The following is a 27012-nucleotide window of genomic DNA, read 5'->3' as shown; positions in this document are numbered from 1 at the left end:
AAAATTCCGAAAAACTTAGGAAAATTCCGGAAAACTTAGGAAAATTCCGGAAAACTTAGGAAAATTCCGGAAAATGTAGTAAAAAATGTTCACAACAATAGTCTCTGGAAACCTGTTGATTCAAGAAAGTTCAATGTTCGCACCAAGAAGTAAATTCCATCAAATCCCCCATAGGGTGCCATAAAGCACACTAAAAAAGCAATTTTCCACTTGTCTTTCCAAACTTACTCATTATTGACATTGTAAACCACAGCGTCGGTAATAGAACTGTAATCCGGCGGTGAATCTTCATCTTTGCTCGAAGAAAACGAATATCGTTTCGATATTCGATTCTCGATTATTTCTCGATTAGCGTGCACAAATTTGAATGTTGCTCCACCCAAATTGGACATAATTGCTTACTTTTGCTCACGTAATTTTGATTTTTTTTTTCTTTTATCACTAATTTTCAGAATTCATTTATCTATTTACATTTTACGAGTCTCATATCTGCGCAATTTAAGACGTTATTTCAAATCTTCGCTTATTTTTTTGTTGCTATAATTTTAAGTCATAAACAATATTCTAATGCTTTTCGTAGTGTTGATTGTAATTGGTATCATGTTTCAAATCGAAATTACAAAAAAAAAATGAAAATAAGAAATCATTATTTCCGAGAGCGATTATATCGAGTGACGTTCATTTGCTGAATAATTCATTGGCTGTATCACAATACCGTATAATTTAGCTGTGAGTTTTATCATTCGAAATCTACAAACGAGCAAATTAAAAAAAAATCAACAAACAGCAGACTTGACTAATTTAACCGCTTTTTGTACTTTATTAACTTCTGATACACGTTTAACTTTATATTGCTCAAGCCTTTTAATTGATTGTGGTTTTGCGTAGAGCAAAGAAAACGAAAAAAAAGCTCATCGAAATAAAAAGTAATTAACTAACCAATTCGAAGCGGTTGATAATTTATTCGACACGATGATAACCTTTTCCGATTAAAATGAAACAGAACTTACGGCTTTGTTTGTTTACTTTTTCGGAAGAAGCAAAAAAAAAACTTTTATGAACATCAACACATCAACAAGGAAGTTTAAAAATAAACGAAATTTTTGTGTGATATTTTCGGGCTGAAATTTATTTCGAACAGAAATTCCATTTTTCGTTTCTTATTTTCACCGAGTGGACGCGGATGGACTGAATCGCTTTTCAACAATTTCGAATAGATTTATTGATCGGATAATGCTTGAAGAAGGTATATTCGTACACAAATAACTCACGTAACGAACGTGCCAAAAAATTATTTTTCAGATGAAAAATTTATAAATTAAAATTACAGCAAAAAATTCCTATATTTCCCATGTGATCGTTAAAAACACTAAATAAACACATTTTCATTACACCAGAAACCATTATATGTATCTAAACAGCACATACTCCCATTTAAATTAAATATTTTACGGCTTTGAAAACTGTGCCAAACGAGAAGTCAAAATGATTTTTTTCTTTTCTTTTCTTATTTCGTTGTGAAAATTCAGTTTTTATTTTTCACGAGCTTACATTTCTATATCACATCTCGTTAACAATTTGTGTAAAATTTGATTTTCATTCCGTGTGTCCCGTAACCGTTTTCTTTTATTGCTACGCGTGTACTGTGTGTACTACAATTTCTTCAACCGAACGCTGGATTTATATTTATTTATTTTTAATTAATTGAACAACACACACCGTTCGACTCGAAGATCAGTCGATGACAAAAATACTCGGAGAAATCAAACAATATTATTTGGTGTAAAAATGGATAGATAAAATTCGTTATATGAAAGCAAAGTGAAACTGATAAGATTATTGAGTGTAGTACACACCACTGTACAAAAACAAATTATGATTTGATGTGATGGTACTGAATGAAATTTACGTAGTTGATGAGACAATCATATATATACATTTGTCGTTGGAAAACAGAGTCATGAGCTGTGTAGCGATTCACATGACTAAGGCAGCTGAGATGCGCACTGCATGTACTTCAGTTCGATTGGAGACTTATGATTTAGTTGTTCGAAAGAAAAATATCCATTGGAAAATTGACTGCACTCATCACGTGTGAGAAGATTGCCTTGTGAAAACATAGATTGAGAACGGGATAGTAGAGTATGATGATTTCATGCATTGAGTCATTTAGAAAATTGACGAAAATATAAAATTGCTACAAATCAGTTACGAGAAATCCTGACAGGATTATCCTGTGACGCTCAGCACACACTATAAAAAAATCACGAATTTTCTCGAAATAAGGAAAAACTGATTCTCTTCACGTGCCTCACAAAACCGATGAAAAAATTGTCGCTTGAATTTGCACTGGTAATAACATCAGAAATTCAATCCCAGAGATGATTCTCAGCCTTATTTTTGATGACCCACAACGAGAGAATATACTGACAAAAACGAAAACGGGTCGGAAAAAACAAACAAAAAGTATTTAAGAGTATTATATCAAACTGCGATACGGCACTGCAGCATCGATAGGAATCTTAGTTAATTATTTTTTTATTTTTCTGTTTACATTTTGATTATTGATATTGAATCATTACTTCAATAGATAAAAATACAAAATACGTTCACCGAATTGCTGATGGCAATAGCCTGAAGTAAGCGATAATAGAAATGGGAATATTCAGTTCAACGCAGTTTTATTAGTTCATAACAAGCGGTAAAAAGATGAAAAAATAGAGTTTTCGTGCGTATTTTGTTGATGCGAGCCGAAGCCGAGGTAAAGAAACACACGAAAACGCGACTTTTAATTATTATCCCGAGTCAAATAATGGATTTTAAATGTTTTTGAGCTTAAAGTCAATTTACTTTTCATCCACAGGGTTGAAATAAGCCTCTTTCGACCCTAGGAAAAATAGATTATATTTTAGCAGGTTCGACGGTTTCTAAATGATCCTGAAACTGATGTCATATTCCTACTAAATTTCTACATTTGTACAATCTCCAGTCTAAACTGAGTTAACCGTTGTTGAATTTAAATCAACAAAGAAAAAAAGAATTATCAAATCAATGATAAGTTCCATCCATCTGTTGAAAATAGCACGCATCAGGTGGCAGAAAAAGTGAATTATCTTTTTGTCATTATCTTGAGAGACCACGTAAACAATACAACTTCTTAACAGATAACTCGAATATCCCGGTCCGACATTGTTTTCACTTGACTTTATCTTGTCTTTACGACCTTTCTAAACTTTCCTAGGAAATCTCTTTTATCTTACGTCTCGAGTCTCGAACACAGTATTATCGCGAAAATAGTGATGCGTGATGCTTCGCACTGTAGGCTGTTATTTGGAATATTTTAAGTATATTTCTATGGTGGAACGGATACAGGAATATCTTTTTTATCCACAAAAAATCGGACCTTGGTTGATGTATGGATGGTAATATTAGAAGGGTGTTTTACTTGGGCTTCCCACTACATTTGTTGGAGTTACCGATATATTTTGCCTACATTTGTAGATATTGGTCAAAATTGAGTGAAATAACGGTAAAGGGTCTAAAACTTTTGTTGCGCTGCAATATAGTTTCCCATCGATGTATTCTTACAAGAATATTAACGAAAGAAGTACAGTTCGATTTACAATTAAAGAGCTCCACTTTCACCATGTACGAGATGTACATTTTATCTCTACTGAACACTCCTACCCACTTTACATTTCAAATGTTTGATGCTAATAGAACCCATACTAAAATAAATCAAAATAGATTTTCGGTTTGTATAACCACAGAAAGTGGTTCATTCAAGAATTACTATACAATTAATGATTCAACCAACATCTGGCTGAATGAATACTATTCATACACTCCACGCGACAAAATAAATTAAAAAAAGAACCGAAAAACTCAATCATTAGCTGAATACACATCGTCAACTTTTGTAATTTTATTTACAAAAAAAAAGTTTGAGTCATAAGCGCGTATTATATCGCCATTGATATCTTGATACAACAAACATATTTTTGTTTATGAAAATTGCATAAAATATACTTCGATTACGTGTACGGTAAACCACCGATTAGGAAGCATGAGTAAAACCAAATTTGTAATTTGAACTTTATTGAACTAAGTCATACTTGAAGACAGAATGTCTGCCAGTTTTTTTTTTTTAATTAAGAAATGTGTGACCTACATTGGTTGTGCATTACTCACTAATTCTTCAACAGTGGTCCTTAAGGATGGGGCCATTTACAAAGTTTTCACGCTTATACACTGACAAATCAGAGTCGAAAATGTTAACTGTTGCGGGTAAGTCTGTCTTCAGATAATCTATGTTATCTGCTACAGCTGCATTTTTCGTACAGCTGTGACAGCTATTTTAGGTTACCTCTAGACAAAGTTACCTGTAACAGGTAAGATTTTCAACTCTTTTTAGTCAGCCTAAGAGGTTCATTTTTACAGTGTGCACTTTATGAATGGCCCCTAAAGAAAAATAAACGAAGAATTGTGAAAAGCTTTGAATCTATTTTTATAAGTACTTATCGACGACACTTCAGATCATAAGCGATGTAAATAGTAGATTGTCTTTGAGTAACTGCTTTGTTTAAAGAAATGACCGTTAGTCATTTCTGATAACAATCACCACCTGGGTGCTTTATTTTTCCCATTTCTTCTTCAATAAAATAAATAATTTTTTACTCACTTTGAATCAATTTTTGCTGATAAATGACTCGGACTGCGAGATAAACTATTTAAATTAACTGTACTCTGACCGTGTCCATCACTTTGGCTTTGCAATGGTGCCATAGGTGTTGTTGGCGCTGATCGAAAACCCAACGAAATGCTATTTGTGGATCTGAAACGCAAAAATTAAAAAAAAAATGTGAAAATTGAAACATCTGTTCGGTTCATTTATCACAATGGCTATGTCTATTGAGCAGATTTCTAAGCACCAATTGACTTCAATGATAAGATAAATTTGTGACTGAATGGTACAATCAATACGAAATCGATTCTTTGTTGTCACACAATTCAAACTATCAGTTAGTTGAGTTTATCGACATGGTCTCAATTTATGCAAGGTATCTCTGAATTACCAGATGTGCAAGTTGTTTTATATTTGAAATGACAGAGTGTGCGATAAGAAGACTAACGGAGATCTACTTACAAGTTACAGTGCAAGTTGTGGATTGTTACCTTCGAAATATTGTCTAAAAATTGTTAGCATCTTCACGGTGACATCTTGTACAGGGCTTATTATTGGGAATTTTAATTCTGACAACTCCGAAAAATTCGGAAAAAAATCTGGAATATTTTTAGTAATTTTTCTGAACTTTCTCCGAATTTTTCGGAGTTCTTCGAAGTTAAAATTTTCAAAAATTGGCCCTGTGTTGTGATGAGATGTTGATATACTCCTGTCAATTCGAAAATATTTAAATAAAAGCTCGTTTCCTTAAGACTCTTTGAGGCTGTTTTTTTTTCTGCCAGAAAAACTGACCTCATCGACACAAATGGCACTGACTTTGAAACAAAAAAATTACACCAAGGCTATCATACAATGGTTATGTCATTAGACAAACATTATGGTAAATGTCACAGCGTCAATTATAAATGGTTATTTTAAGTGAGAAATAAACATAAAAAAAACCAACTGAGTAGGAAATCACATATTAGATATTTATGTGTACGCGACCGTATACTGATTACATTTTTAGCAATGATAACATTTTTGATGATCAAAGTTGATGTGTTTCCGTGGTACAGAATAAACTCTTCCATGCCACAGAACACTTTTTCACTTTGACTGTGGAAAAAAGCAACAACGAGTTTGATTGAGTTAATATTTTCGCTGTATTGGCATGAGGTATTTACCATAAATCTTTCATTTGAGTGCCATTTCAAATTATATTTCGTAACACGTTGAGTGTACGAAAATCTGATATGAACGTCGGAAATGCTGCTGAGATTAAAGCAAGTTTATTTATGTAACTGAACTAGAAGTTAATTTATTTCTCAACGTAAAATGCAACAGTAAACCGAAAACGATACACGAGTACACGTATATGCAAGAAGCACATATATGAGCGCTGTTTTAGTCTATTATCAATGTACGTTCAGGTGTTCTTAGGTGAAAAAGGTCAAAGGTTTTTCTTTTGAAGCTGAAGTGAACGACGGATTGAAGAAAAGCTCTGGATGTAACGACAAACTTTGCATTTAACTGGAAATAAGAACTTCAACTTTTAGAGTAGAGAAGCCAGAAAAAAAACGAAATCGAATGCCGTGGAGGGTTACACAGGAAATTGTTTTGACTCAAAACCAATGAAGAAAATTTTTATAAATTTTTTACGAGACGAAGCGGTTTTATTTGACATAACTGGGAGCTTTCAAATGATACCAATCTTGAGTTTTGATTCGAAAAAAATGTAATTTTAGTAACGGTAAAAGTGCTCTGCTGTGATTGAATGAATCAAAACTATCAAAATATTAAATTTTGGTGTCATTTTCTAGGTATGGGGTTACGCTTTGTAGGCTTTATTGTCGTTAGAACTACATTTCTTAGGTTCAATTAGACATAGACACGGGCCGTAAAACCTAACTCCATCCCAAGAAAATGACTCCAAAATTAATTTTTCGATTTTTTTTGGTTCTTTCCACCGTTTAGTTGCCCCGAATCACCTCACCCTAACCTTTCCCACATTTATTAGTTTACGAATGAAAACTTAGGATTATAATCCTCCCACTCACACTGCCAAAAAGAGTTGAAAATCCTACCTGTTGCAGGTAACTTTGTCTCCAGGTAAAGATAATTTGTCTGTGCACGGCCAAAAAATACTTTCAGGTCGATGAGGGTGAGTCAGGTCAATGAAAATAAATCAATATCGACCCAAAAAATAAGGGTTTCAAACTCTACTTCATCGAGTTTGTCGCGAAAAAATGTCTAAAAAAATTTGTTCAGTGGTTTTAAGAGCGCTCACCCCTTGGTAACATTCTAGCCTACATTTGTGCGCAAAAATATTCGTTTTTTTTGATGATTTCTCTGATCGAAAATCTTTTTTTGAAAAAGTAAAACCATTAAAGCACGCAAAAATGTGTTACTTTTAAAGGAAAAATGGGTTTGTAGGTGATAAGTTATCCCACTCGGAGAAACCTTTGCAAAATGTATAAATTACAAACCAATTTTTCTTTAATTACTAGCTTGAAGGTCATGTCAATTTTAATAAATTTTTTAAATTGAATGCGCCGCTTTGTGACGATTCCTTTAATTTTAATTTTCTAAAAACAATCTAATACGTGATCACAGTGTTTTGATAGAAACCAGTTAAAATTGCACATAGTATTACATTATCAGCGTCAGCGTCACACTTAATTATCTCACAATAAGCTAAATGCCAAGCCGATGGAAACTTATACAAAAAAAATTAATTTAGATGACTGCGGGAAACATTAGAGCAACATGCGAATTAATAGAAATTTTCTAATGAAATCATAGAAAGAGGTTACCAGTACGGTTTTGTTTTAAATGCGAATTGTCGTTAGTAATCACAGAGACGCATGAGTATACTCAAGCGAACAATTTATACAATTTTAGTTTCATGATTAAAGATCGTTTAAAAATTCAGGCATTTGAACTTTTGCAAATTACAATCGTGCTGTACGAATGTTATCCATTTGGACGATATATTATACATAACTTTTACTAAAGGCGCATTTCAACAGCAACACTATGAGTTTATTGAACTGTAGCTACATAATAACATATCGTGCTCATAAATAACATCATTTTTCCATGTGTAAGAGTTAGAGTTCAAGCAAATACCTAATGGACGCAGCTTTAATTGCATAAGAACAATCAATGTATATGTAACAGCGAAACTATTACATAAAAATTTGAAATTTTCTCTGCTTAAATAAAAAGTGGAATATCGATTTCGGATTTCAGTGTCATTTGTATCATATCGTTATAAATGAATAGTCAGCGAAAATCAATTCATCGATATAATATGGGGGGGGAAATGATTTCAATGTCAGTTTGCGCCAGTGAAACCAATTGTTTGTACGTAAATTGCATGATAAATTATTCAACATTTTTCAGTTATGCTTCAATGGAAAAGAGAATTCCAATTGAAATTGTCAATGAATTCTAATGATAATGAAAAAGTAATGAAAAAACATTTTCCATTCCACAATATTAAAACTTCCAACAGACAGAGAATTCATAATTCAACAGTTTCGATATAACTGAAAATGCAACCGGTAAAACAACAGGTACGGCTGGAAACTACGTGCCGGTTATTGCGTTGTTGTCAATGGCATTATGAAGTTTGAATAGTTCGTACCGATTTTCAGATTCTGCCACACGTCATGTGCTCGTATGAGTGAACCAACTGATAAAACAGCTGAAGCAAACGACGATCAAACTCGGTGATAACTGTATATTCATTCAATTAGAAAATGCACTTCTTCAAAGTCTATTGAGCGACGTATGCGCGATATCATCTTAAGAGTAATAACGTGAAAACTTCAGATCAATTTATTACTTTGGGAACGAAATTGTAACGAGTGATAGATCGTCTTTCTATTCTGGGTACTGCGTTTCTCTCATTTCTTGTTTTCGGTGTAAAGCATAGAGGCTCCCGAAACCAGTCTTTTGACAATAACTCAAGAAATAATGATTTTAAATCATTGGAGTCTTGTACCAATATTGGCCTAGAAACGATCTGAAAGTGCCAGTACTCCGGTTGGTGCAAGTGCATCCACGGAAGTCATGACCAATAATAAAAGCAAATGTTTGGAGAGTTCGCCTTCCCTAACATCAACATCATGACTTGTTTCGCAGAAGTGAGTATGGGTTGTTGTAGCTGAGCTTAACTACCATCGTTCTTTATCCATATGTCAACCCAGTACTATTGAATGGAAAAAATTGCCTGTGTACTACACAGTGTGTAGGCTTACCATGGTTGACCTAAAGCATCTGAAGAATAATCACCGATAAAAAGGAGTGGTTGGGAAGCTACTCGTTGCTAAAAGAATTCTATTCTTAGACATTATTTCATGGCTGAGAAACCTTTTTGACCTTTATAGATCTGTAAGTCGATCACGGAAAAACCTTTAACAATTTCGAACTGACTGCAACCGTTCCGACTAGTTGCAGCTTTCCAACGATACCAGACATGTGTTGGTAATGATTCGATGAATGGAGTTTTCTGTTATCACTCTTTGACGGAAAATTGTTGAGAGATTACAGTGTTCAGAACATCAATTTCGTCTTAATTGATATTGTTATTCTGAGTAATACCCCCAGACGCGTCCACAACGCTCTCCTCGATATTGATTATATTTATCAGGTTATTAGCATATTAACTTGTATTTATTGCGTTCGTTCAATTAAAAAAGGAGATTAAATTCTAAAATAAACAATTTGTATGCTGTACAAATAAATCCAAAACATTTGTGTTATATTTGAGAATGTTAAACCGCGAAGTGTATTGAGTAATACAAAAAAACAAAACAATAACAATTCTAACATGGAAACAAGTTCAAGTAGCTGGTATAGTAAAAGTGGCATACTAGATGTTTTCATGAAATTATCATTTTGAAGTTGGTTAATTTCTTGGCAATTTATTTGAATATATATTCACAAACCGATAAATTACACGATTGAAAATTGTTGAATTTTTAAATGGGTGTTAAGATACTTTTAATTCGGTCTTGGAAACGATTCAAAGTACCGGAAATATTTATCTGCAAGAACACGAAACAGATTGGCGGAAATGTCGTCAAAAATAATCTAAACGATTCGATAATGACATGTGTATTCGTAGCATTCATAGCATCTACAGCTGAAAAACGAGATAAATCCCAACAGGAAGAAAATAAAGAAAGGAGTCTTGAACGAGAATATTAAATCAAAAATACTACAAATAGGGGATGTAGAACATTTCCAAAACCCTTAGAGTAATGAGCTTCACTCGGCAAATGAAATCTTTGTTTCACACACTATTTCGCCTCTAACTGCGGATGCTAAATTCATTCTCATAAACTCTATCTATCCCAATAAAAACGCTTTTTCTTAATCTTTTTAGCTAATTTCAGAGTCAAGCGTCAACAATCGGAAATCATTATCGTCGATGGTATAAACATCTTTTCGGAAATTTCTATTTTTATTTTTTTTAGAGATAATCGCGTGTTTGTTACTGTAATGGACATTGTACCGGTTTAATGGATTAACTACGCAAAACTAGGAAAGACGTCATCATTTTTTTTGTTAGAGACTTATCTGAGTCTTCTCAGAAATTGTGATTTGTCCCACTACACCACGTGAGCAAACTAAAAATAAAGTGAAATTCATTGAATATTAAAAATGGAGTGCATTAGGCCATTACTTAGAAATTCTCGTTGATGCGTGGGAGTTAAGCATCACGAGTCAAAAATGAGTTGGCAAATAGGTACATCTTTTAACATTACGTGAGTGAGGAATAGAAGGTAAACATTTATCACTGGGATAAGTAAACATGTAGCATTACATCATGTGGTAAGCGGTGTAATGCGAGCCTTAGTCAAAGTATTTAAAATAGAACAATTCAGTCGATCAAAACATTAATGTTCACAGTATCAATTTTCGTAACTGGACGACAGACATTCTACGCAAACTGCACGCAATGTTATCTAATACCTTCATTGATAAAAAAAAATCGTCAACATATGTCCAGTATGTATGAAATGGCTGGCAGATATCTGCCTTACTTCGGATATGTATATCGTCACGAGCAGTATTTATGATTCACTACTCTACAGATGGTAAATAAAAATTTGCTACAGTTTCGAGCTCGAAAACCTATGGGTATTTTCCCTCCTGATTCTAAATCCAAGGACGTCTGGATCATGAGATAGACCCGATTCTAGGTTCAATAAGAATACCTTTAGTGTGAGAGAGACAACAATATATTTGTCTCGCTCACACCAGTTGAATTCCCATTTTACTTAAAATAGGTCTAGCTCCTGATCCAGACGTCCTAGAATTTTTTTTTGATTTATAATCAGGAGGGAAAAGTACCCATAGGTTTTCGAACTCGTAACTGCAACAGACGGGTTGTCGAGTGGGATATCAGTGTTTATATTACACATTGTATAATCGTACATTACGCACCAACGGGACAAATTGTGAAAATAGCACTTCTTGTGTGTGAAATGTGCCGATCGAGGCGTAGCCGAGGTCGGTCAACACACCATTTGCCCCATTGTCAATTTTACATTTACATTTTACTAAAGAAATTTGCTTTTTCCTGAAGTAAAGTTAACTTTACCTAACGTCTTGACGAAGAAGTTGAAGATCGGTCGAACAAGTGTAAGACTTTAAAAGAAGCAATTTTCGCCATTTATTAAAAAATAAATTTTACTCCGGGAAATGAATCATTACTTCATTGGCATTAAAAAAAATAGTACATTACTTCACCATCATTACGACGAGTAAAAGAACCTCGGGCTGAAGCTCATCTTTTACTCATCTGGATACGAGATATCAAATTATTTCACGTGTAAAGTATAACGTTTTACTTTACGAGCGATTGAAAAGGTTTTCACTAGTGAGGGAATAGCCACATTACCTCATTAGTAAAGTAATAAATTGTCCTGCTTAAAGGATCATTGTTTTGAGGACATACGTTGCAAGCATTTTCTTTCATTTTATTTTTACCTCAATTAATTATTATTTTACGTGTGCAACGGCTACCACATAGAATAATAATTTTGTAGTCGTGGATGTTTTACCATCTGTTTAAACTTAACAAACATTGATGTCATCGTTATCATAATCTTGTTTGAGTGTATTTTTGTCTCGTAAGGCTTTCACGTAAGCAATTTGTTTTTTTTTTATTCAAACAATCCACAGAAACGCTTCCTGCATTAAAATGTTAATTGATCTCAGAAAAAAATAATTTTGCTTTTCATCTTTACATCGGTTTTTGTTGCTGTTGAATTTTAAGTTATGTACCTCGATTTTATTAAAATGTTGCGCTTATGTACTGTGTTTTTGATGACATCCGTTCTTTTCTCAGCTGCTATACCAGTCATTCCTGTTGATGTCTTAGACGAAATTTTCAACAGACACACGTTGATGATGTGTTCAAGCTAAAACATTTTCTTTGCGTTGAAATTAGATCGCGATATGCCTCGCGTTTAGCATGTATTTTTAATCAAATTAACCGATAATCTGGTGCTGGGTGACACAAAATGTCTCATTTCTCGCGAAAATTATTAAATTCTCGGCAGAAAACCTTGGGTCGTTTGTATGCACGTAAAATTACACTCTTTTCTGTTATTCACCTTTTTCTTGTTGTTTCGAAAATACAAAAATTTATTTACAAACATTTTCACCTTGATTCTTTATTACGTTAATTTCGCGCGCACATTCGTTTCAGCTTCAGCACATATATAATGTGTAGTTGGATTAAATGTGTGACTATATTTCCAAATTAATTAATTCTTTCTATCGTATGTTCAAATTTACGTAGGTTACAATGTCATTAAATACAAATTGAGAATATAATTCGAGTCGTTTTTTTGTTAAACATTCATTAAGAGAATAAATCGATTACGTGTCTGTTAGCTGCTAACAGTAATTAATGAAAATTCCGAATGCATTTCCATGCTATAAGAAAACCATCACAGAAAATAAAAACGATTTTGTTTACGTGGTTCTGTTCTATTATTACTCTTACTCTGTTGAACAATGAAAACGTAATAAACACACCGAAAACTGGCTTTCAAAATAAATATTCTCATAAAACCGATATGGTTGCCACTACGGCACACAGCGCCGGCTCAATATTCATTTAAAAGTGCACTATACAATTGCTCAGACACAGAATCAATCTTGTTCCCAGTATATTGCACTTTTGAACTGGGTAATAAAATGGTAACATTCATGCAATACACAGTTTAAGGAAAACAGGAACCGTTCAGTCAAAACGCTCCACTCTTTCACATTTTTATTAATAAACTAACATCATCGCTATGCGACTTCATTCTGTACACCACGACGATTAATATCCGCACTGAACAAAATATGGCTGAGAGTCTGGTTTGACTCCTCAGTGTATACATATTGTTATTGTGTATGCGCTACACATGTTATATACTCCAGTGTTATGTATATACAATCATATGTGATGTTTGTTAGTATGTTGACTGGTATTTTCGATTGTGTATATGGTGGTGTAAGTGCTCGGTTACATGGTAGGGAAATATATTTTTTGTTGGTTCATTTACATTCTGAACTCTTGATTGAAGATGTATTGGACTAACGTGTTCAGAGGGTATACCGGACGCGCTACAACCATTAATTTGTCTTATGAACAAGAGTACACGTGAATCAAGAAAGAATCAATTCAACTGCAACAAGTGCATTTAATAAGCAGTGTGAGCATCGTGTGAGAATTCTCTGTGAAAAACCATTGAAGAATAAAAATCGTTCTAAAAAAATTTACATTTTATTTTATATAAAAAAGTGGCATTCAGGATGGTTCGCATGCCTCAAGGTTCAAGAGCGGTGTTTGATTTTCGGGGTAATAGTGTGAGATTTAACGTATCGCTGAATGATGACATGCGTGAGGTGTAACCCTTACTATTGATGGGAGTTAATAGCTGAATAATGTAGCTATTTAAAATGGCACTAGCGTGTTAGGAGATCTCAATATGGACAGTGTCTTCGACATCTCGTCAAAAACCTTCGACTTTACTTGCTGATAAAATCAACAAATAAATCAAAATTCGACCCAGTCTAGTTAATACACAGGGATGATATTGCATATATTGTTGGTATCCTGATAGGTAGTAATCCGAACCATTGATGCGTCTTGATTAATTGTAAAGCTTTCCTGAAACCACGCTCAAACTGGAAGATGGCGCTTAATGAAAACGTTAGCTTCCGAACAATGAAAGCCCATACGTGATTTTCGCTTCCCAACAATGAAAGCTCATTTTTGTGTTAACTGATAACAAAGTTATCTTCATTGTATTTCGTAAATGTACACAAAAATACAGAACACCTGATTTTAGGTATAACCGCACTATTTGTTAATCGGGACTTATCATCTATATACAGTGCATGCGTATATATTACATTCAATGAACTGCAACGTTATGTACCATATGTTTACCGATACACCATGTATGTATATAATATGCACATTCGTATGCACATTTATTTAATTAAAATGCATTTGTTATTATAATCGAGCACAACACATGAGTGCTGCATAGTGCATATGCACCTCTATACATTGCAAAGAAGTTTGCAGTTATGCATATTATACTGATGTTATTGCTGGTCAAGTGCATTAGCTTTGAACTCTATGAGTAATTCGTACACCTATTAAAGCAATTAAAGCAATTTGCATAAACAAATGCGAAAGATGGTAAGAGAAGTGAAACGTTTTTATCATTCGGAGAGATAACATAAGGTAATTGCAGCTGATGGGTAACGTCAAGTTTGGTTGGATAATAATTAACTGTTTCCACACTGCGTAATGTCATAAGAACAGTAAGATTTTATTGGAGAATTGATTGGGCAAGAAGAGGTAATCGCAATGTGCTTGACTGATATAACAGACCAAAAGACGTTACAGTGACAGAGTTAATCGCCAGATATTTAAGGCGACATTTCTGTATTATTAGATCAAATAGGTTGTGCAAAATATTTCTTGAGGCGTAGTAGAAGAATCCGGAGCACTTTTTTTACGTCAAAAGCACAGATGTTAATTTATAAAAACATTTTGCTAATAATATTTTTCAGAGTCAAAAATAGGTTGACGCACAATGTACCTTCCTATACACATAGGTGACAAAATTAATATTTTATTTTTGGAAAAATGATGCAAAAATCTTTAAAATTGACACTATTGACGTGAGCTTATGCTATTGGCATACCCATTTTCGTCATTCAGAAGGTATTAAGAGGAATGAATGCTTTGTTGAAAAGCCTACATTAAGGCGTTTCTTAAGTACTGTATTTCCGTTGATATCTCATACAGTAGGACTTGAAAAGTTGAAATAAACTCGCAGACTTCCATTTTTGTTTTATAATAGCTTAGTTTAGTGACACGAGTACTCTTCAAATCAACAAATTTTAACCGGTTTTGAGAAATAGAAAAATCGTGCCCGGCTCAGCGAGAGTCGCCGGACATGTGCTTGAAATTGGAGTTGGTAGAGGGACAAATTGTAAGATCTACCCTGTAAAAATACGTTTATTTTGGATAGATCTTAGTAGCTTCGCTAAAGGAGTCACTAGAAGTAGACGGATTTCGTAAATTCGTCTATTTTGGATCACCTAGTCGCCGAGTGATGCAATATGAAGTCAAAATTCACCATCTTCCAAGGATTATGCATCCATGACTAAGTGACAAACACTTCGAGACTGTCGACAGCTTTATTTACCTTGGGTCGCTGGTCAATAGTGATAATAGCATCGGCGAGGAAATACGTAGAAGGGTAACGCTTGGTAACAGGAGTTACTACAGTCTTCAAAAACTCATCCGGTCAAAAACACTCAACCGCAATCTTAAGTGCGAATTGTACAGATCGCTGATTCGACCAGTTAAGCTTGGTGCATGGCACAAAGTGACGAACAGACACTTTTGGTTTTTGAAAGGAGAATTCTTCGATCAATTTTTGGAGGTGTCAATGTGAACGGCAACTGTGGAAGAAGATACAACCATGAGCTGTATCAGCTTTACAAGGAGCCTGATATAGTCAAATTCATCAAAATCAATCGATTAAGATGGCTCGGTCATGTACAAAGAATGAACGAGGAACGTGTACCACTGAGACTGCTAAATACAAATCCCGATGGAAGACGCAGACCAGGAAGACCAAGAGTGAGATTGAAAGATGCAATTGAGTCTGATCTAAAAGTATACTAAGAGTGAGCGACTGGAGAACGTTGGCGCGGAATAGGTCCGATTGGAGAAGATTGCTGGAAGAGGTCAAAACCAATAGTAGGTTGTAGTGCCCACCTAAGTAAGTAAGTAGTAAGACTAAGTGACAAAGAAAGCCTAACAATTGTGAATCTACACGAAGTTAATGTGACCTTTCGAATAAAAAAGCTTTGAAAGTATTCGTTTATGTCACATTTTCAGAAAGGTCCCTTTTTAGCTTGAGTGTAAGCTTCACAACGACACCAAACTTATCATGCTTGGTTCTGGTTCACTCTCTTTATGGTAGCGTTTTCGCTATTTGTAGTGGTAATTGTCGTCTTACATTTTTCGAAAAGGATTTTTGTAGAAAGATATCAACGAATATACAACACGAAACGCCCAAATGTAGCCACTTAAGAAGCACAGATGCTTTGCTGAAAACTATACATTTGGGCGTTTTTTTAACACTGGATTTTAATTTACGTTTGATATCTTTCCATCAGAATCTTTTTTGAGAAATGTGCGGCCGAAATAACGACCACGAATGTGTTGGCTTCCAACAGAAAATGGATTTGGTTGTAGCAGTTTGACCAGCTATGAGGAAACTGAGCACTGCTCAGTGAGCAGTTTATGAAAATTTCGTTAAACTGCTCACGTTTCGCAGAGCTGGTCAAACGACTATACAACCAAAATTAATTTATATTTAAAGCTAACACATTCGTGGTCGTTATTGCGGTCGTACATTTTTCTAAAAAGGGTTCTTGTGGAAATATATCAACGAAAATACAATACGAAACTCCCGAATGTATACTATAGTTTTAGCTAAACATCGATGCTTCTTAAATGAGTTATTATGATGTTGGAAGATTTCACCGCTAATTCCTCATTCAATTTTTGTTTTATTCGTTGAAGCACTAAGATATGTTTCTGAAGGCTAAAGGTTATCTATTATGTAATATACTGAACTTACCGATTACTTGTTAAACTTGAACTGGAACTATTCCGACTATGGCCAACTTTTATTTTTTGTTGCGATATGCTTTCAACCGCTCGATCACTTTTATTACCACTTTTATCACTGTTGGTACTGTTGTCGTTGTTAATATTATTATTTCGATCCTCAATATCATTTAGGCTCCGCTTCACACCATTCTTCTTACGAATACTTTTGCTGAAACTGTTTCGTATCGACTTAAAACTTTGTCGTATAAACGAGTCCCGTTTGAATGTCGCATCGTTTGGCACGGATACTGGACGTGGATGTGGATAATCACTGGCATTCTTCAGGGCCAACAGCTTCTCGTTATAGCTTCGATGTATGAATGAATCTCTCTGGAAATGCCAAAATTCGTCTGGGAAATCATCTGCATCCAACAATGTTTCAAGTTGTTCGATACCCTCACCATCACTGAAACATCGACCGTTCACTGCAAGGAATTTTTGCCGTTTTATTTCTGGAACAGATGTGTTCTTTACGCGAAGCGTAACATTCTCATCATCAACATCGGATTTAGAGGTGTGTTGAGATCCATCGTTACACTTATCGGTGGACAATTTAATTTTCATGGTGTTGTCGTTGTCTGTAATGGCGATGCTTGTAGTCCTTTTCGATTGTACCTTTTCATGAATTGGATTTTCCACTGTCACACCGACCATTTTCCGAAACGATTCATGTATTCGATTTTTTTTAATCCGGTAACTTTCCACCAATATTCAATTTACATCAATCCCGACACACTCGACATTTACAAAATAGGTTAAGGCAATGATGCGTGTCGAATATCAACCTTTTTTGTTCACTTTAATTTTTCCACTGGAAATTGTATCACTTTGTTCTACTTCGTCCTATTTTGAAGTCATTAAACTATTTTTGAATCGTTATTATGTTTGGAACTACATTTAATGATCGAATTACCACATAATCATAATACCAAGTATGGCATTTGTTGAAGAGGCGTGTACTTTTGGAATGTAAAAATTTATCAACTATTATGAGAGATACGTTTTCTCGTTGAAGTTGTTACGATTCAGAGCTCTATTTTTATGTCGAATAGATATTCAATACAAAACAAATCCAAAAGACCGGGTTCCCTTGAGACAAATAATTTGATTTTGTAATCGGTAATTGTTGAAATGATGACCTCGTCACATTGCACAATGCTTACTTATGCAGTTAATATAGAGGGTAAGTGAATGAGAGGTCACGTTAGGGACCATTCACAAAGTACGCGCACTGAGAAAGACGAATTTTAGACCGCCTCCCACTTGTATGCAAAAATATTTGACGATTTTTCTTCTTTTTAAAGTAGATGGAGTGTATGCTTTCGTCTCTTATCCCCTCTAAAATTCTTACGTGCTGTGTCACTGGACCTCTAAATAACGTCAAGTTTCACGAAATATAAATAGCTAACTCGGAGTTAAATCAACGCACATCAAAAACTTTAGTATATAGTTCCTGGAGTACGTTGCTAAAATGCACCTGCATAGCTATTTTTCAACAGATTGTTTCTTTAAAAACAATGGAGATGTCAACGTTTGAATGTCAATCCACGCCATTAGTCGTATAAATTTATACGTCAGCGAGAGCTTTTTTCTCCTTTGTTACGATCTGTCAGTTTTTCTATTTTGCGATTTAGTATGGAAATGAAAACTAAAATTGAGATATCTTTGCTGTTTTAAGTGGTTTTTCATATTTTTTTGGACCAAAATGTTTTAAAATGTGTTTGGAATCGATTGGCATTAACAGATTGTGTGAAAATATTTTTTTCTATTTTATTATTTTGTTAATATCAATCGATTTCAAACACATTTTAAAACATTTTGGTCCAAAAAAATATGAAAAACCACTTAAAACAGCAAAGATATCTCAATTTTAGTTTTCATTTCCATACTAAATCGCAAAATAGAAAAACTGACAGATCGTAACAAAGGAGAAAAAAGCTCTCTCTGACGTATAAATTTATACGACTAATGGCGTGGATTGACATTCAAACGTTGACATCTCCATTGTTTTTAAAGAATGGGAATTCCAATAGAAAAATTTTAGTATCGGATTCGACCGATTCGACCGCTATGTACCATACCACTAAGTGTGTGGATCACCAATTTATAGCGTGCGCACTATGTGAATGCTCCCTAACAGAAACTACGAAATTCAACCTATTTGAAACTTCTGGTCATCTGCTATCAACAGACTTGTTCAGTAAATCTTATTTGCAGAAAATCGAATTTTGAAAACTCATAAAGTTTTTTATATCAAATTCAAGGCCACAGTCCACATAAATAAATGTAACAAAAATGGTTCTGGTCAGGTCATTCCGTTCGTATGTCATTGTACATTTAGATAAGCTCAAGGAGAGGTAAACTGACAAAAAAATTGACTTTCTCTACACGACTAACCGTTCAGCAAATAAAAATGAACCACACATCACTGACAAGTCATGAATTAGATCTAATTTTTAAAGGTTAGATAATCCAATAACGTTACGTTCATTCCAACCGTACTGAAAGTGTTAGCAATGTGAAACCCTAAAAATGCTAAGTTTTGCATGTTATGAAACGACGAGTTGAAAGTTTAACACTTAGAACAACAAAACTGTACGAGGTCTATTTGTAGCATTCTTTGGAATGGACATAATTGCGTTATGAATGCACTGTATGCTGACCGACAAAACGAATAATTAAATAAGTTGAATTTGAAAATAAGTATTAATGAGATTCAATTCAACGAAGTAAAAGTCTTGTAAAATTCAGAGGCGTGCATTACTATAACAAATATGAAAGTAAACCACAAAATTCATAGTCACTCAATGATTTGTGAGTTAAACAAAAAAAAAATTATTTGCCAAAAAAAATGTTTTGAATGAAATAAAAGAATTCATTCATAAAGGAATTTGAAGGTTTTTCTTATAACTTCAACACATCTGCCTCGTAACAACGAAACGGCGCGGCGGTAAATTAAAAAGTCAATTGCTGGTTGGTCCGTAAATCTATAATGTACATGAGGCGTTATTACGAAATGAATCACTACTGTGCATGCTGACATAAAAGTTCAAGAAGTTAATTTCAGCTAAAATGTTAAAAAATGTAAAAAAAATATTTTCTTGACTTTACACAAGATGTACGTAAAAAAAAAATTATGAACAAACGCGCGTGTACTCCTCTCATCATCTGGTTCTGCTACCGAAAGACTTTGAATAAACAGTTGTTTAATGTACTGTATGTACTGTACACTTCATCATCATGAATGTCTAAAAATAATTACCAACAAAACCGAACGAATATACTAGTTTGATCTGCACAGAAACACCTGTTCGAAGAGAATGTTTAATATTATTAAAGTGGAGAAAAACATTTACCCAGAATTGTATATATGAATTCAAAGAAATTCTTTTTCCGGACATGGAATCAAACGCTTGTTTAATTTATCAGAAATTTTCGGTTAAAAAAAAAACTCGTAATCACGATTATAGAGAACGCCAATTTTATTTTATTTTCGATTCTAAATTTTTGGCGTTTACGCAAATCTGTTGTTTAAATAGAGTCGTATCACTTTAAGACGTCAATGTAATCGTAGACAACACATTAATGTTGAGAGATTGTTAAGAGGCAGAGGCATGGATGATCTGCTGACAAGCATACATTCGGGCGTTTGGATTTTAGTTTAATTTTGATTATATCTTTCCACCAGAATCCGTTCAGAAATGCACGACCGCAATAACGACCACGAAAGTGTTAGCATTCAATAAAAAATTGATTTGGTTGTAGCAGTTTGACCAGGAGAGCAATTACAGCATCAGTTCTCTTTCCTCTATTCTATGTCAACTCGAGTTATAGAATACGATTCACCATGTCACTGAAAGATGTCACTGCAACACAGTCAAATAAAATGAGATCTTGTAGCACAAGCACATGACCTAAGGACACCGTAACAGTAATAGGCTTTATATTTTTTTTGGAATTTTTGGATTTAAAAACTGATTACGGTTCCGGAGGTCATGTGTTGAACAATATCATTTAATTTGACTAAAATCCGTCGAGTAAAAAATTAATTATTTTTCTGTTGACATTGAGTTTGTTGCAGCGACATCTTTCAGTGAAATAGGGAATCATACAATATTGGTAGAGTTGACGTAGAATAGAGGAAATAGAACTACTGCCATAATCCCTCTCCAGCTCTGAAGAGCAGTTTACGAAAACTTCGGTAAACTGCTGACTTTATTCAGAGCTGCTCAAACTGCTGCAACTAAATCTATTTTTATGGAAAGCTAAAACATTCGTCGTCGTTATTGCTGTTGTAAATGTTTCAAAAAGGATTCAGGTGAAAATATGTCATTGGAAATGGAATACGAAACTGACAAATGTGGGCCAAAATTTTAGCTAACCGTCCATATGCCTCTTAAGCTAGAAAACCAGTCTAGAACAGTGCGCATTAAGAAAAATTCACTGGAAGACGAAATTTCTCAGCCAATGTATACACGTACAATGTGAAAAGGTATTTCTAATTTTATATATTTCAAATCTGCGAGCAAATCACTTAGATATGTGCCCTTTTAAACGTTGTAGGTGGTATCCAAAATTAAAATCGAAATATTTTTGTAGAGTAATTTGTTGTGAATAAAAATTGAAAATGGCAAGGGCATTGTATAATGTAAAATTCTATGCTAAGAGTGTACAGTACATTTACAGAAACAAATATAAATCGTCGGCTTTAAAATTAGTCTGCGACATTGGTAGAATTTCCAAGCAGAAATTTATAATTTTTTTCTTACGTTTGTCGGAATACACATCCAAAAGTCAAGACAGTCAAGAGTAGCACACAAGATAATTTATTCATCGTCATCGTCCGACTATACTAAAGTTCATCGTCATTTTTATCTGAACGATGTGTATTATTTTTAACGTGAGTGAGTATAACTATTACGTTAATTTTCTCGTATTATTTGTGTGTACCATTCTACACATCATCAACGAGAATCGTCAACATTAAAATGAAAATTGTACTCTAAATTGATTTCCAAAAACGATGAGTAATTGTGCATTTCTTCTGAGCGTTCGTAGAATTCAGCGAAAACACTTAAAACATTTCTCAGCATTGTTGTGTGAAGATAGACTGATATCTGGATAATTTAAGCATCGATTCACACTCCGATTAGATCACTAATGTATAAATAAAAATATTTTTTTTAAAGTTTTTCGTTGACTGAATTTTACTTTGAAGTCGTGCGATTAAAGGCGTATCATTCGCACTCAATTAGAAAACAAAAATCGATAAGCAGTTGTTTTGTTTTGTCAACCAATTTGAGTTAGAGGTTTGTTATCATTTATGGAACGGGAGTAATTTGTAAGTAAATAATATGCATTGAGCGAATGGTCTGAATTGAAACTATTTTTTATTGGAGTTTGAGAGAAAATGCTATCCGAGTGCGTGTGAATATACAGATTCATAAAAATGCATTAACAGAACATTTAATTGCTTCAGTCGCTTTTGTACAGAACCTATTTCATCAACAGTCTCTCTTTCGTTTTTTATACCAATTAAGTCAATAGAAAATAGAAAAGAAATTCATTTAAAGAAGCACATTCACTACCTGGCAAGTATAAAGTGATTCACCTTCCAAAAACAGTTGATTGGATCCGGTTGAATGAAAGAAAAAATTTTTTGAAATAAAATTTTAATTTCGTTTCATTTCAGTGAAAAGTAATGTAATATGTCGTCATTTCGGTCCCATATGGTACATTCCACGGTGAGTGAGACTTTTTTTTCCATATCTCAGACAACAGAACGCTCTACATCTTCTTAAAAAGTGCACAAAGATCCTAGAAATAGTTTCAATGATATTTTCTGATGGTAACATGAGAAGCCCAGTGCAAGCGTATTCTTCAAGACTATGCTCCTCCAAATTCTTTCCTTGGAAAGTTGACCCTACCATCAGTCGTATGAGTAGACTCACCCCACAAGCTCATCAGTTGGAGACATTTTTCAAAGAAATTTTTTCTTTTAAAGTTAGATTTGACACCCTTAGAGGACAAAATTGAAAAATGTTGCCATAAGCCTATGCCAAAATGTGAAGCAGCCAACCGTCATTTTTAAAACCGATACTACGACTCAATAACTTGCCAAATCATATTCGGCTTGTTAAGATGAATCAAGCAAAAGATTCACTTATTTTCAAAGCGATTTTAACAATTTTGACATCTGTCAAATATGTACCGCAACCAACCATGGAATGACCCATATATACGTGATATGAGATACATTTTACAATGTAGAAAAATTGTTGGTATTGTCGGTTGATTTCTACAAATTTTCCATTATTAATTCATAATTGTCGCGCCACTAAAAAAAAACTATGAGTAGGTAACACGATAAACAATCAAGTGAGAAAATAAAATGTTCCAACATTTTCACAATCACAAAATGTCTGTAGTACTACGTCAATACGACGGTAATTACGAGAAAAGTCGGACGAACATTATAATTGTTTTCCATTGGAATTGTTTGTTTAGAGTTACAGAAATTGTAATTACAGATTTGGTTTTCAGGTTCAATCAATCGGATCAATTTAACACACGCGCCTTTCTACATATAAATCCTTAATCCAACTGTGGTGACTTTTAGGTTTGGATTTTATATAATTTTCGTTGTGTTTCGATGTTTCTTTTTTTTAGAATTTTATTTTATCTTATCGCACTGCAGCGACAAGTAATTTTATAGGAAATGAAATTTTCAATTTTACAAATCCAAAAGTACACATCACGATATTCAGGTAAGATTTCGACGCAGATATGCTTACATTTTTCTGTTAAAGACATCAAAACTGATTGAATCAACAATAAAACGATTCAAAGACAAGCAATTTCGTTTGAAACTTCAATTTGAAATTCAATTTTCCTTTGGCATTTTATTCGTTTGAAAAGTGTAATAATATCACAAAGTGTCTCTTATGCCATTAACGAAAATTGATAAGAATAAAATAACAAATCGCTTTTACGAGATACTCTGTTCATAATATAAAAAAGAATGTTCAGTTGTAGCACACACGTTTGTTTAACACAAAAAAGATTCGTTAACTGAAGTGCGGAACAACAAAAATGAAACATTCAAATCGCGTTTCAAACACCGCGCAACACACTGTTTCGCGAACTAATATATCGAAGAGACTTTATCATTGTAGCGTACAGAGAGCGCATTTGCTAATATTTTTAGCCGCACAATTTATTTTCAAATTTTTTTTAAATTCTTTTTGCTCGTTCAAAGAGTTGTTTTGCGTCTTGTAAGAAATTTTACGCTAATCCATAGCATTATACACATATACATATGTAACGTCTTGTGGTAGAGATATCTCACACAAAATTACGTTAATAAAGACGGTGTACAAAACTCTCAAAATTATATTTTATGCTTTCTAGTAGGTATCCATCTCTTTGGTCGTTCTGCTGGTTCTTATTCGTTAATTCCGAATTTTATTCAGTTGTTGTAAGATCAGTCTTGCTGAACATACAGTCACACTTCTCGATATTAGGTTGAATGTTGAATTGCAAGTTTTTTTTCTCTACAGCACCACAATTATTAATTCAAGTTTTTTTTTTATTATTATTTTAAGTTATGTAAATTTGCTGTTACGTGAATTGCAAAAAAAAGATTACTGTTTTTTAGATGACCTCTCTCATTCGTTAGACTTTGAGAAAAAGTTAAAAAAAAAATTGTTGCACGATGCACATTATACCATTCGCAAGTAACTGACTAAATAACTGAGACAACTTTAAATTACATTTGGCGTTATCTCTTTCACATTTTTGTGGTGCTTTTAGTGAATCGCTTTGTAGACCGACAATGTTTTACTCAACATAAGAGTGTATACGTCTTACGGCGTGCGACAAAAGAACAGAGAGCTCTTTTACATTTATTAGATTTACTGTACACACAAAATATTTTCCAATTATTCAGTGTCAACGACTTAGCTAATGTAAAATATATTTTTGGCTTAACATGACTCAACACGATAGAAAAGATTAATGGGCTATTCATCAGATGACTGTTTGGATATTAATATATTCACGTATCCACCAACAACACTTTATATGTTAGGACATTTAACCTTTAATAAAAATGGTTAGTGTATATGGTCACATAGTGATTTAACATCTACTACTTCTTCGCCAAATCTTTTACTTCGTTAGTATTGTAAACGTGGTTTTATGATAGTTTTGCTCATATCGTTGTCGCTGACAAAGAATTCCTAATCAGTTCTAAATGTTTGGTAAAGAATGAACTGAGACCAAGTTATGTTTCTTTTATGATTTTATTATTCTAAAGAGTAATAGGATTTGCTGTAATTGAGTCGTGAACGTGTATATATACTGTATACATACCTGACATATCTGATAACTGAACTAAGTTCTACAATTGAACTTAATCTTTTTTAAATCTTGTTAGGGCTTTACTTTTACAACATTTTAACTTGAATGTCTTCACTTTAAATGTGTCATTTGTCTAATTGAACAATTTTGTCACTCAGTTTAAAACCGGAGTGACTTAATATAGTCAATATTAGGTCCCACCTTTTGGGTGCGTCAGGTCCCTTGACTGACAATTTTCTCAATGTATTTTTGATCAATTTCATTGTATTTTCATCATTTTCCATTGCTAGTGAAGGCTAGTGAAGTTGCAACGAAAGATTTTGTCTTTAAATGTCGTAAGAAATTTTGGACCTCAATATTGAACTTAACTACTTAACTTAACTTCAAGTTATGGTTTTGATTTAGGCTACAAGATCAAATGCAAAATGCATGAATGCGACTCTAAATAGAGTACTAAAACTGGACAGTGTATCGAACAAACGTTGACACTGCAAAACAATGTGTAAAAATTTTTCATACAAAATAGTACTTTTTTTGGCAGCTGTCATTAAAAGCACTTTTGCTTGGAGTGCGTCGCTCTGACACGGACAAGATTTCAAGATTCAACATGGAATTTTTCTAGCAATTATATCGCATTAGTCCTAAACTAAACTCAAGATTCGTAATTTGGGGAGTTGCGATTGAAAGCTGCAACGATGTATACATACTGAAAACTGAATAACTCGTATGCCATAACCCAAAAATGTACGATGAATTTGTGTGCTTATGTCTAGCCTACATTTAGGCGAGATATAAATTAAGCACCAAACTTTCCTCAGAAAGCATTTGCATACTTCGAGGCGTGGTTCGGAAGTCACGTAAAGCCAGTGGTCCAGACTGTACTGTGTACTTGTTATGGGCCGTAAATGGTTGTTGGTGAGTAACTTAAGAAATCAAATCAAATATAAGAATCGATAGTTCCACTAGCAGTGTATGAGTTGGAAAGCTCGCAGTAATACAAAAGGTTGTTTTTGTGCGTTTTACCTACTACGCTCCTATTTATTTCACATGTACAACGTTCGCATTCAACAACTCTATTGCGTATATATCTTTGTATAAAAATCATATTAGAAAACAAGATCTCTGAGTAGGAAAACTCTAATAAACCACCTCCAATCAACAAAATATAATTCATTCCTTTAGTATTGTCGAAACAACCATTAGTCTACGTGTTTTGTTTAGCAAGTGTAGTGGAACACATAACCAATAAAGTAATTAAAAACAAAGAAAGGAACGTAAAATACCACCGCTTTAGTTGCAGCTGTGCGCATTACATAAAAACGAATTTTTATTATGATAAGACAGTTGGTTATCTGTTATCAAACATTCATTATCGTCGAAAAAAAATTTTGATTAAAGACTGAAACACCTGTGACAAAGGCATATACGTTTTCGGTCGGAGTGGCGTGGTTAGTTATATGATTTCGTCACGAGTTACGAATAAACTGAATGTAATAAAAAGTAAAATTACATATTTGAAATGACTCACCCAATATAGTCTGCGGGAGCATCCTCTGAATCACTTGGTGAAGCAGCCAGTGGCCCTAAATGTTGTGGCGGAGCTCTTGAAATGAAAAGTTTTTCTGATTCTTTCTATATTCTTTGATGCTAAGACTTGTAATGTTCATACCTTGGCATGAATGAGTTGGCTAATTAGTTATGTGGAGTATAGTCTTCGAAGACATATGGAAGATTCTTGCGGATGGTAGTTAAATTAAAC

General features: G+C 33.8%; 1 protein-coding gene across 8 annotated transcripts in view; it reads right to left on the bottom strand.

Annotated features, from left to right (window-relative positions):
* Positions 1–27012, bottom strand: part of LOC119077863 (membrane-anchored lipid-binding protein YSP2-like) — a 36410-nt gene extending 9398 nt beyond the window's left edge. Inside the window, exons 1-3 of one of the 8 annotated variants that reach the window (XM_037185202.1) lie at positions 26923–27012; positions 26782–26856; positions 4682–4834 (exon numbers count right to left, since the gene is read on the bottom strand). In XM_037185202.1, coding sequence (XP_037041097.1) covers positions 4682–4834; positions 26782–26856; positions 26923–26930 — 236 coding nt within the window. In that variant the 5' untranslated portion in view covers positions 26931–27012. The other 7 variants (XM_037185200.1, XM_037185201.1, XM_037185203.1 and 4 more) reach the window with 7 other exon arrangements.

Source organism: Bradysia coprophila, unplaced genomic scaffold (genome assembly GCF_014529535.1).
Source record: "Bradysia coprophila strain Holo2 unplaced genomic scaffold, BU_Bcop_v1 contig_24, whole genome shotgun sequence".
NCBI lineage: Eukaryota > Metazoa > Arthropoda > Insecta > Diptera > Sciaridae > Bradysia > Bradysia coprophila.
This window is presented reverse-complemented; position numbering and strand designations above follow the sequence as displayed.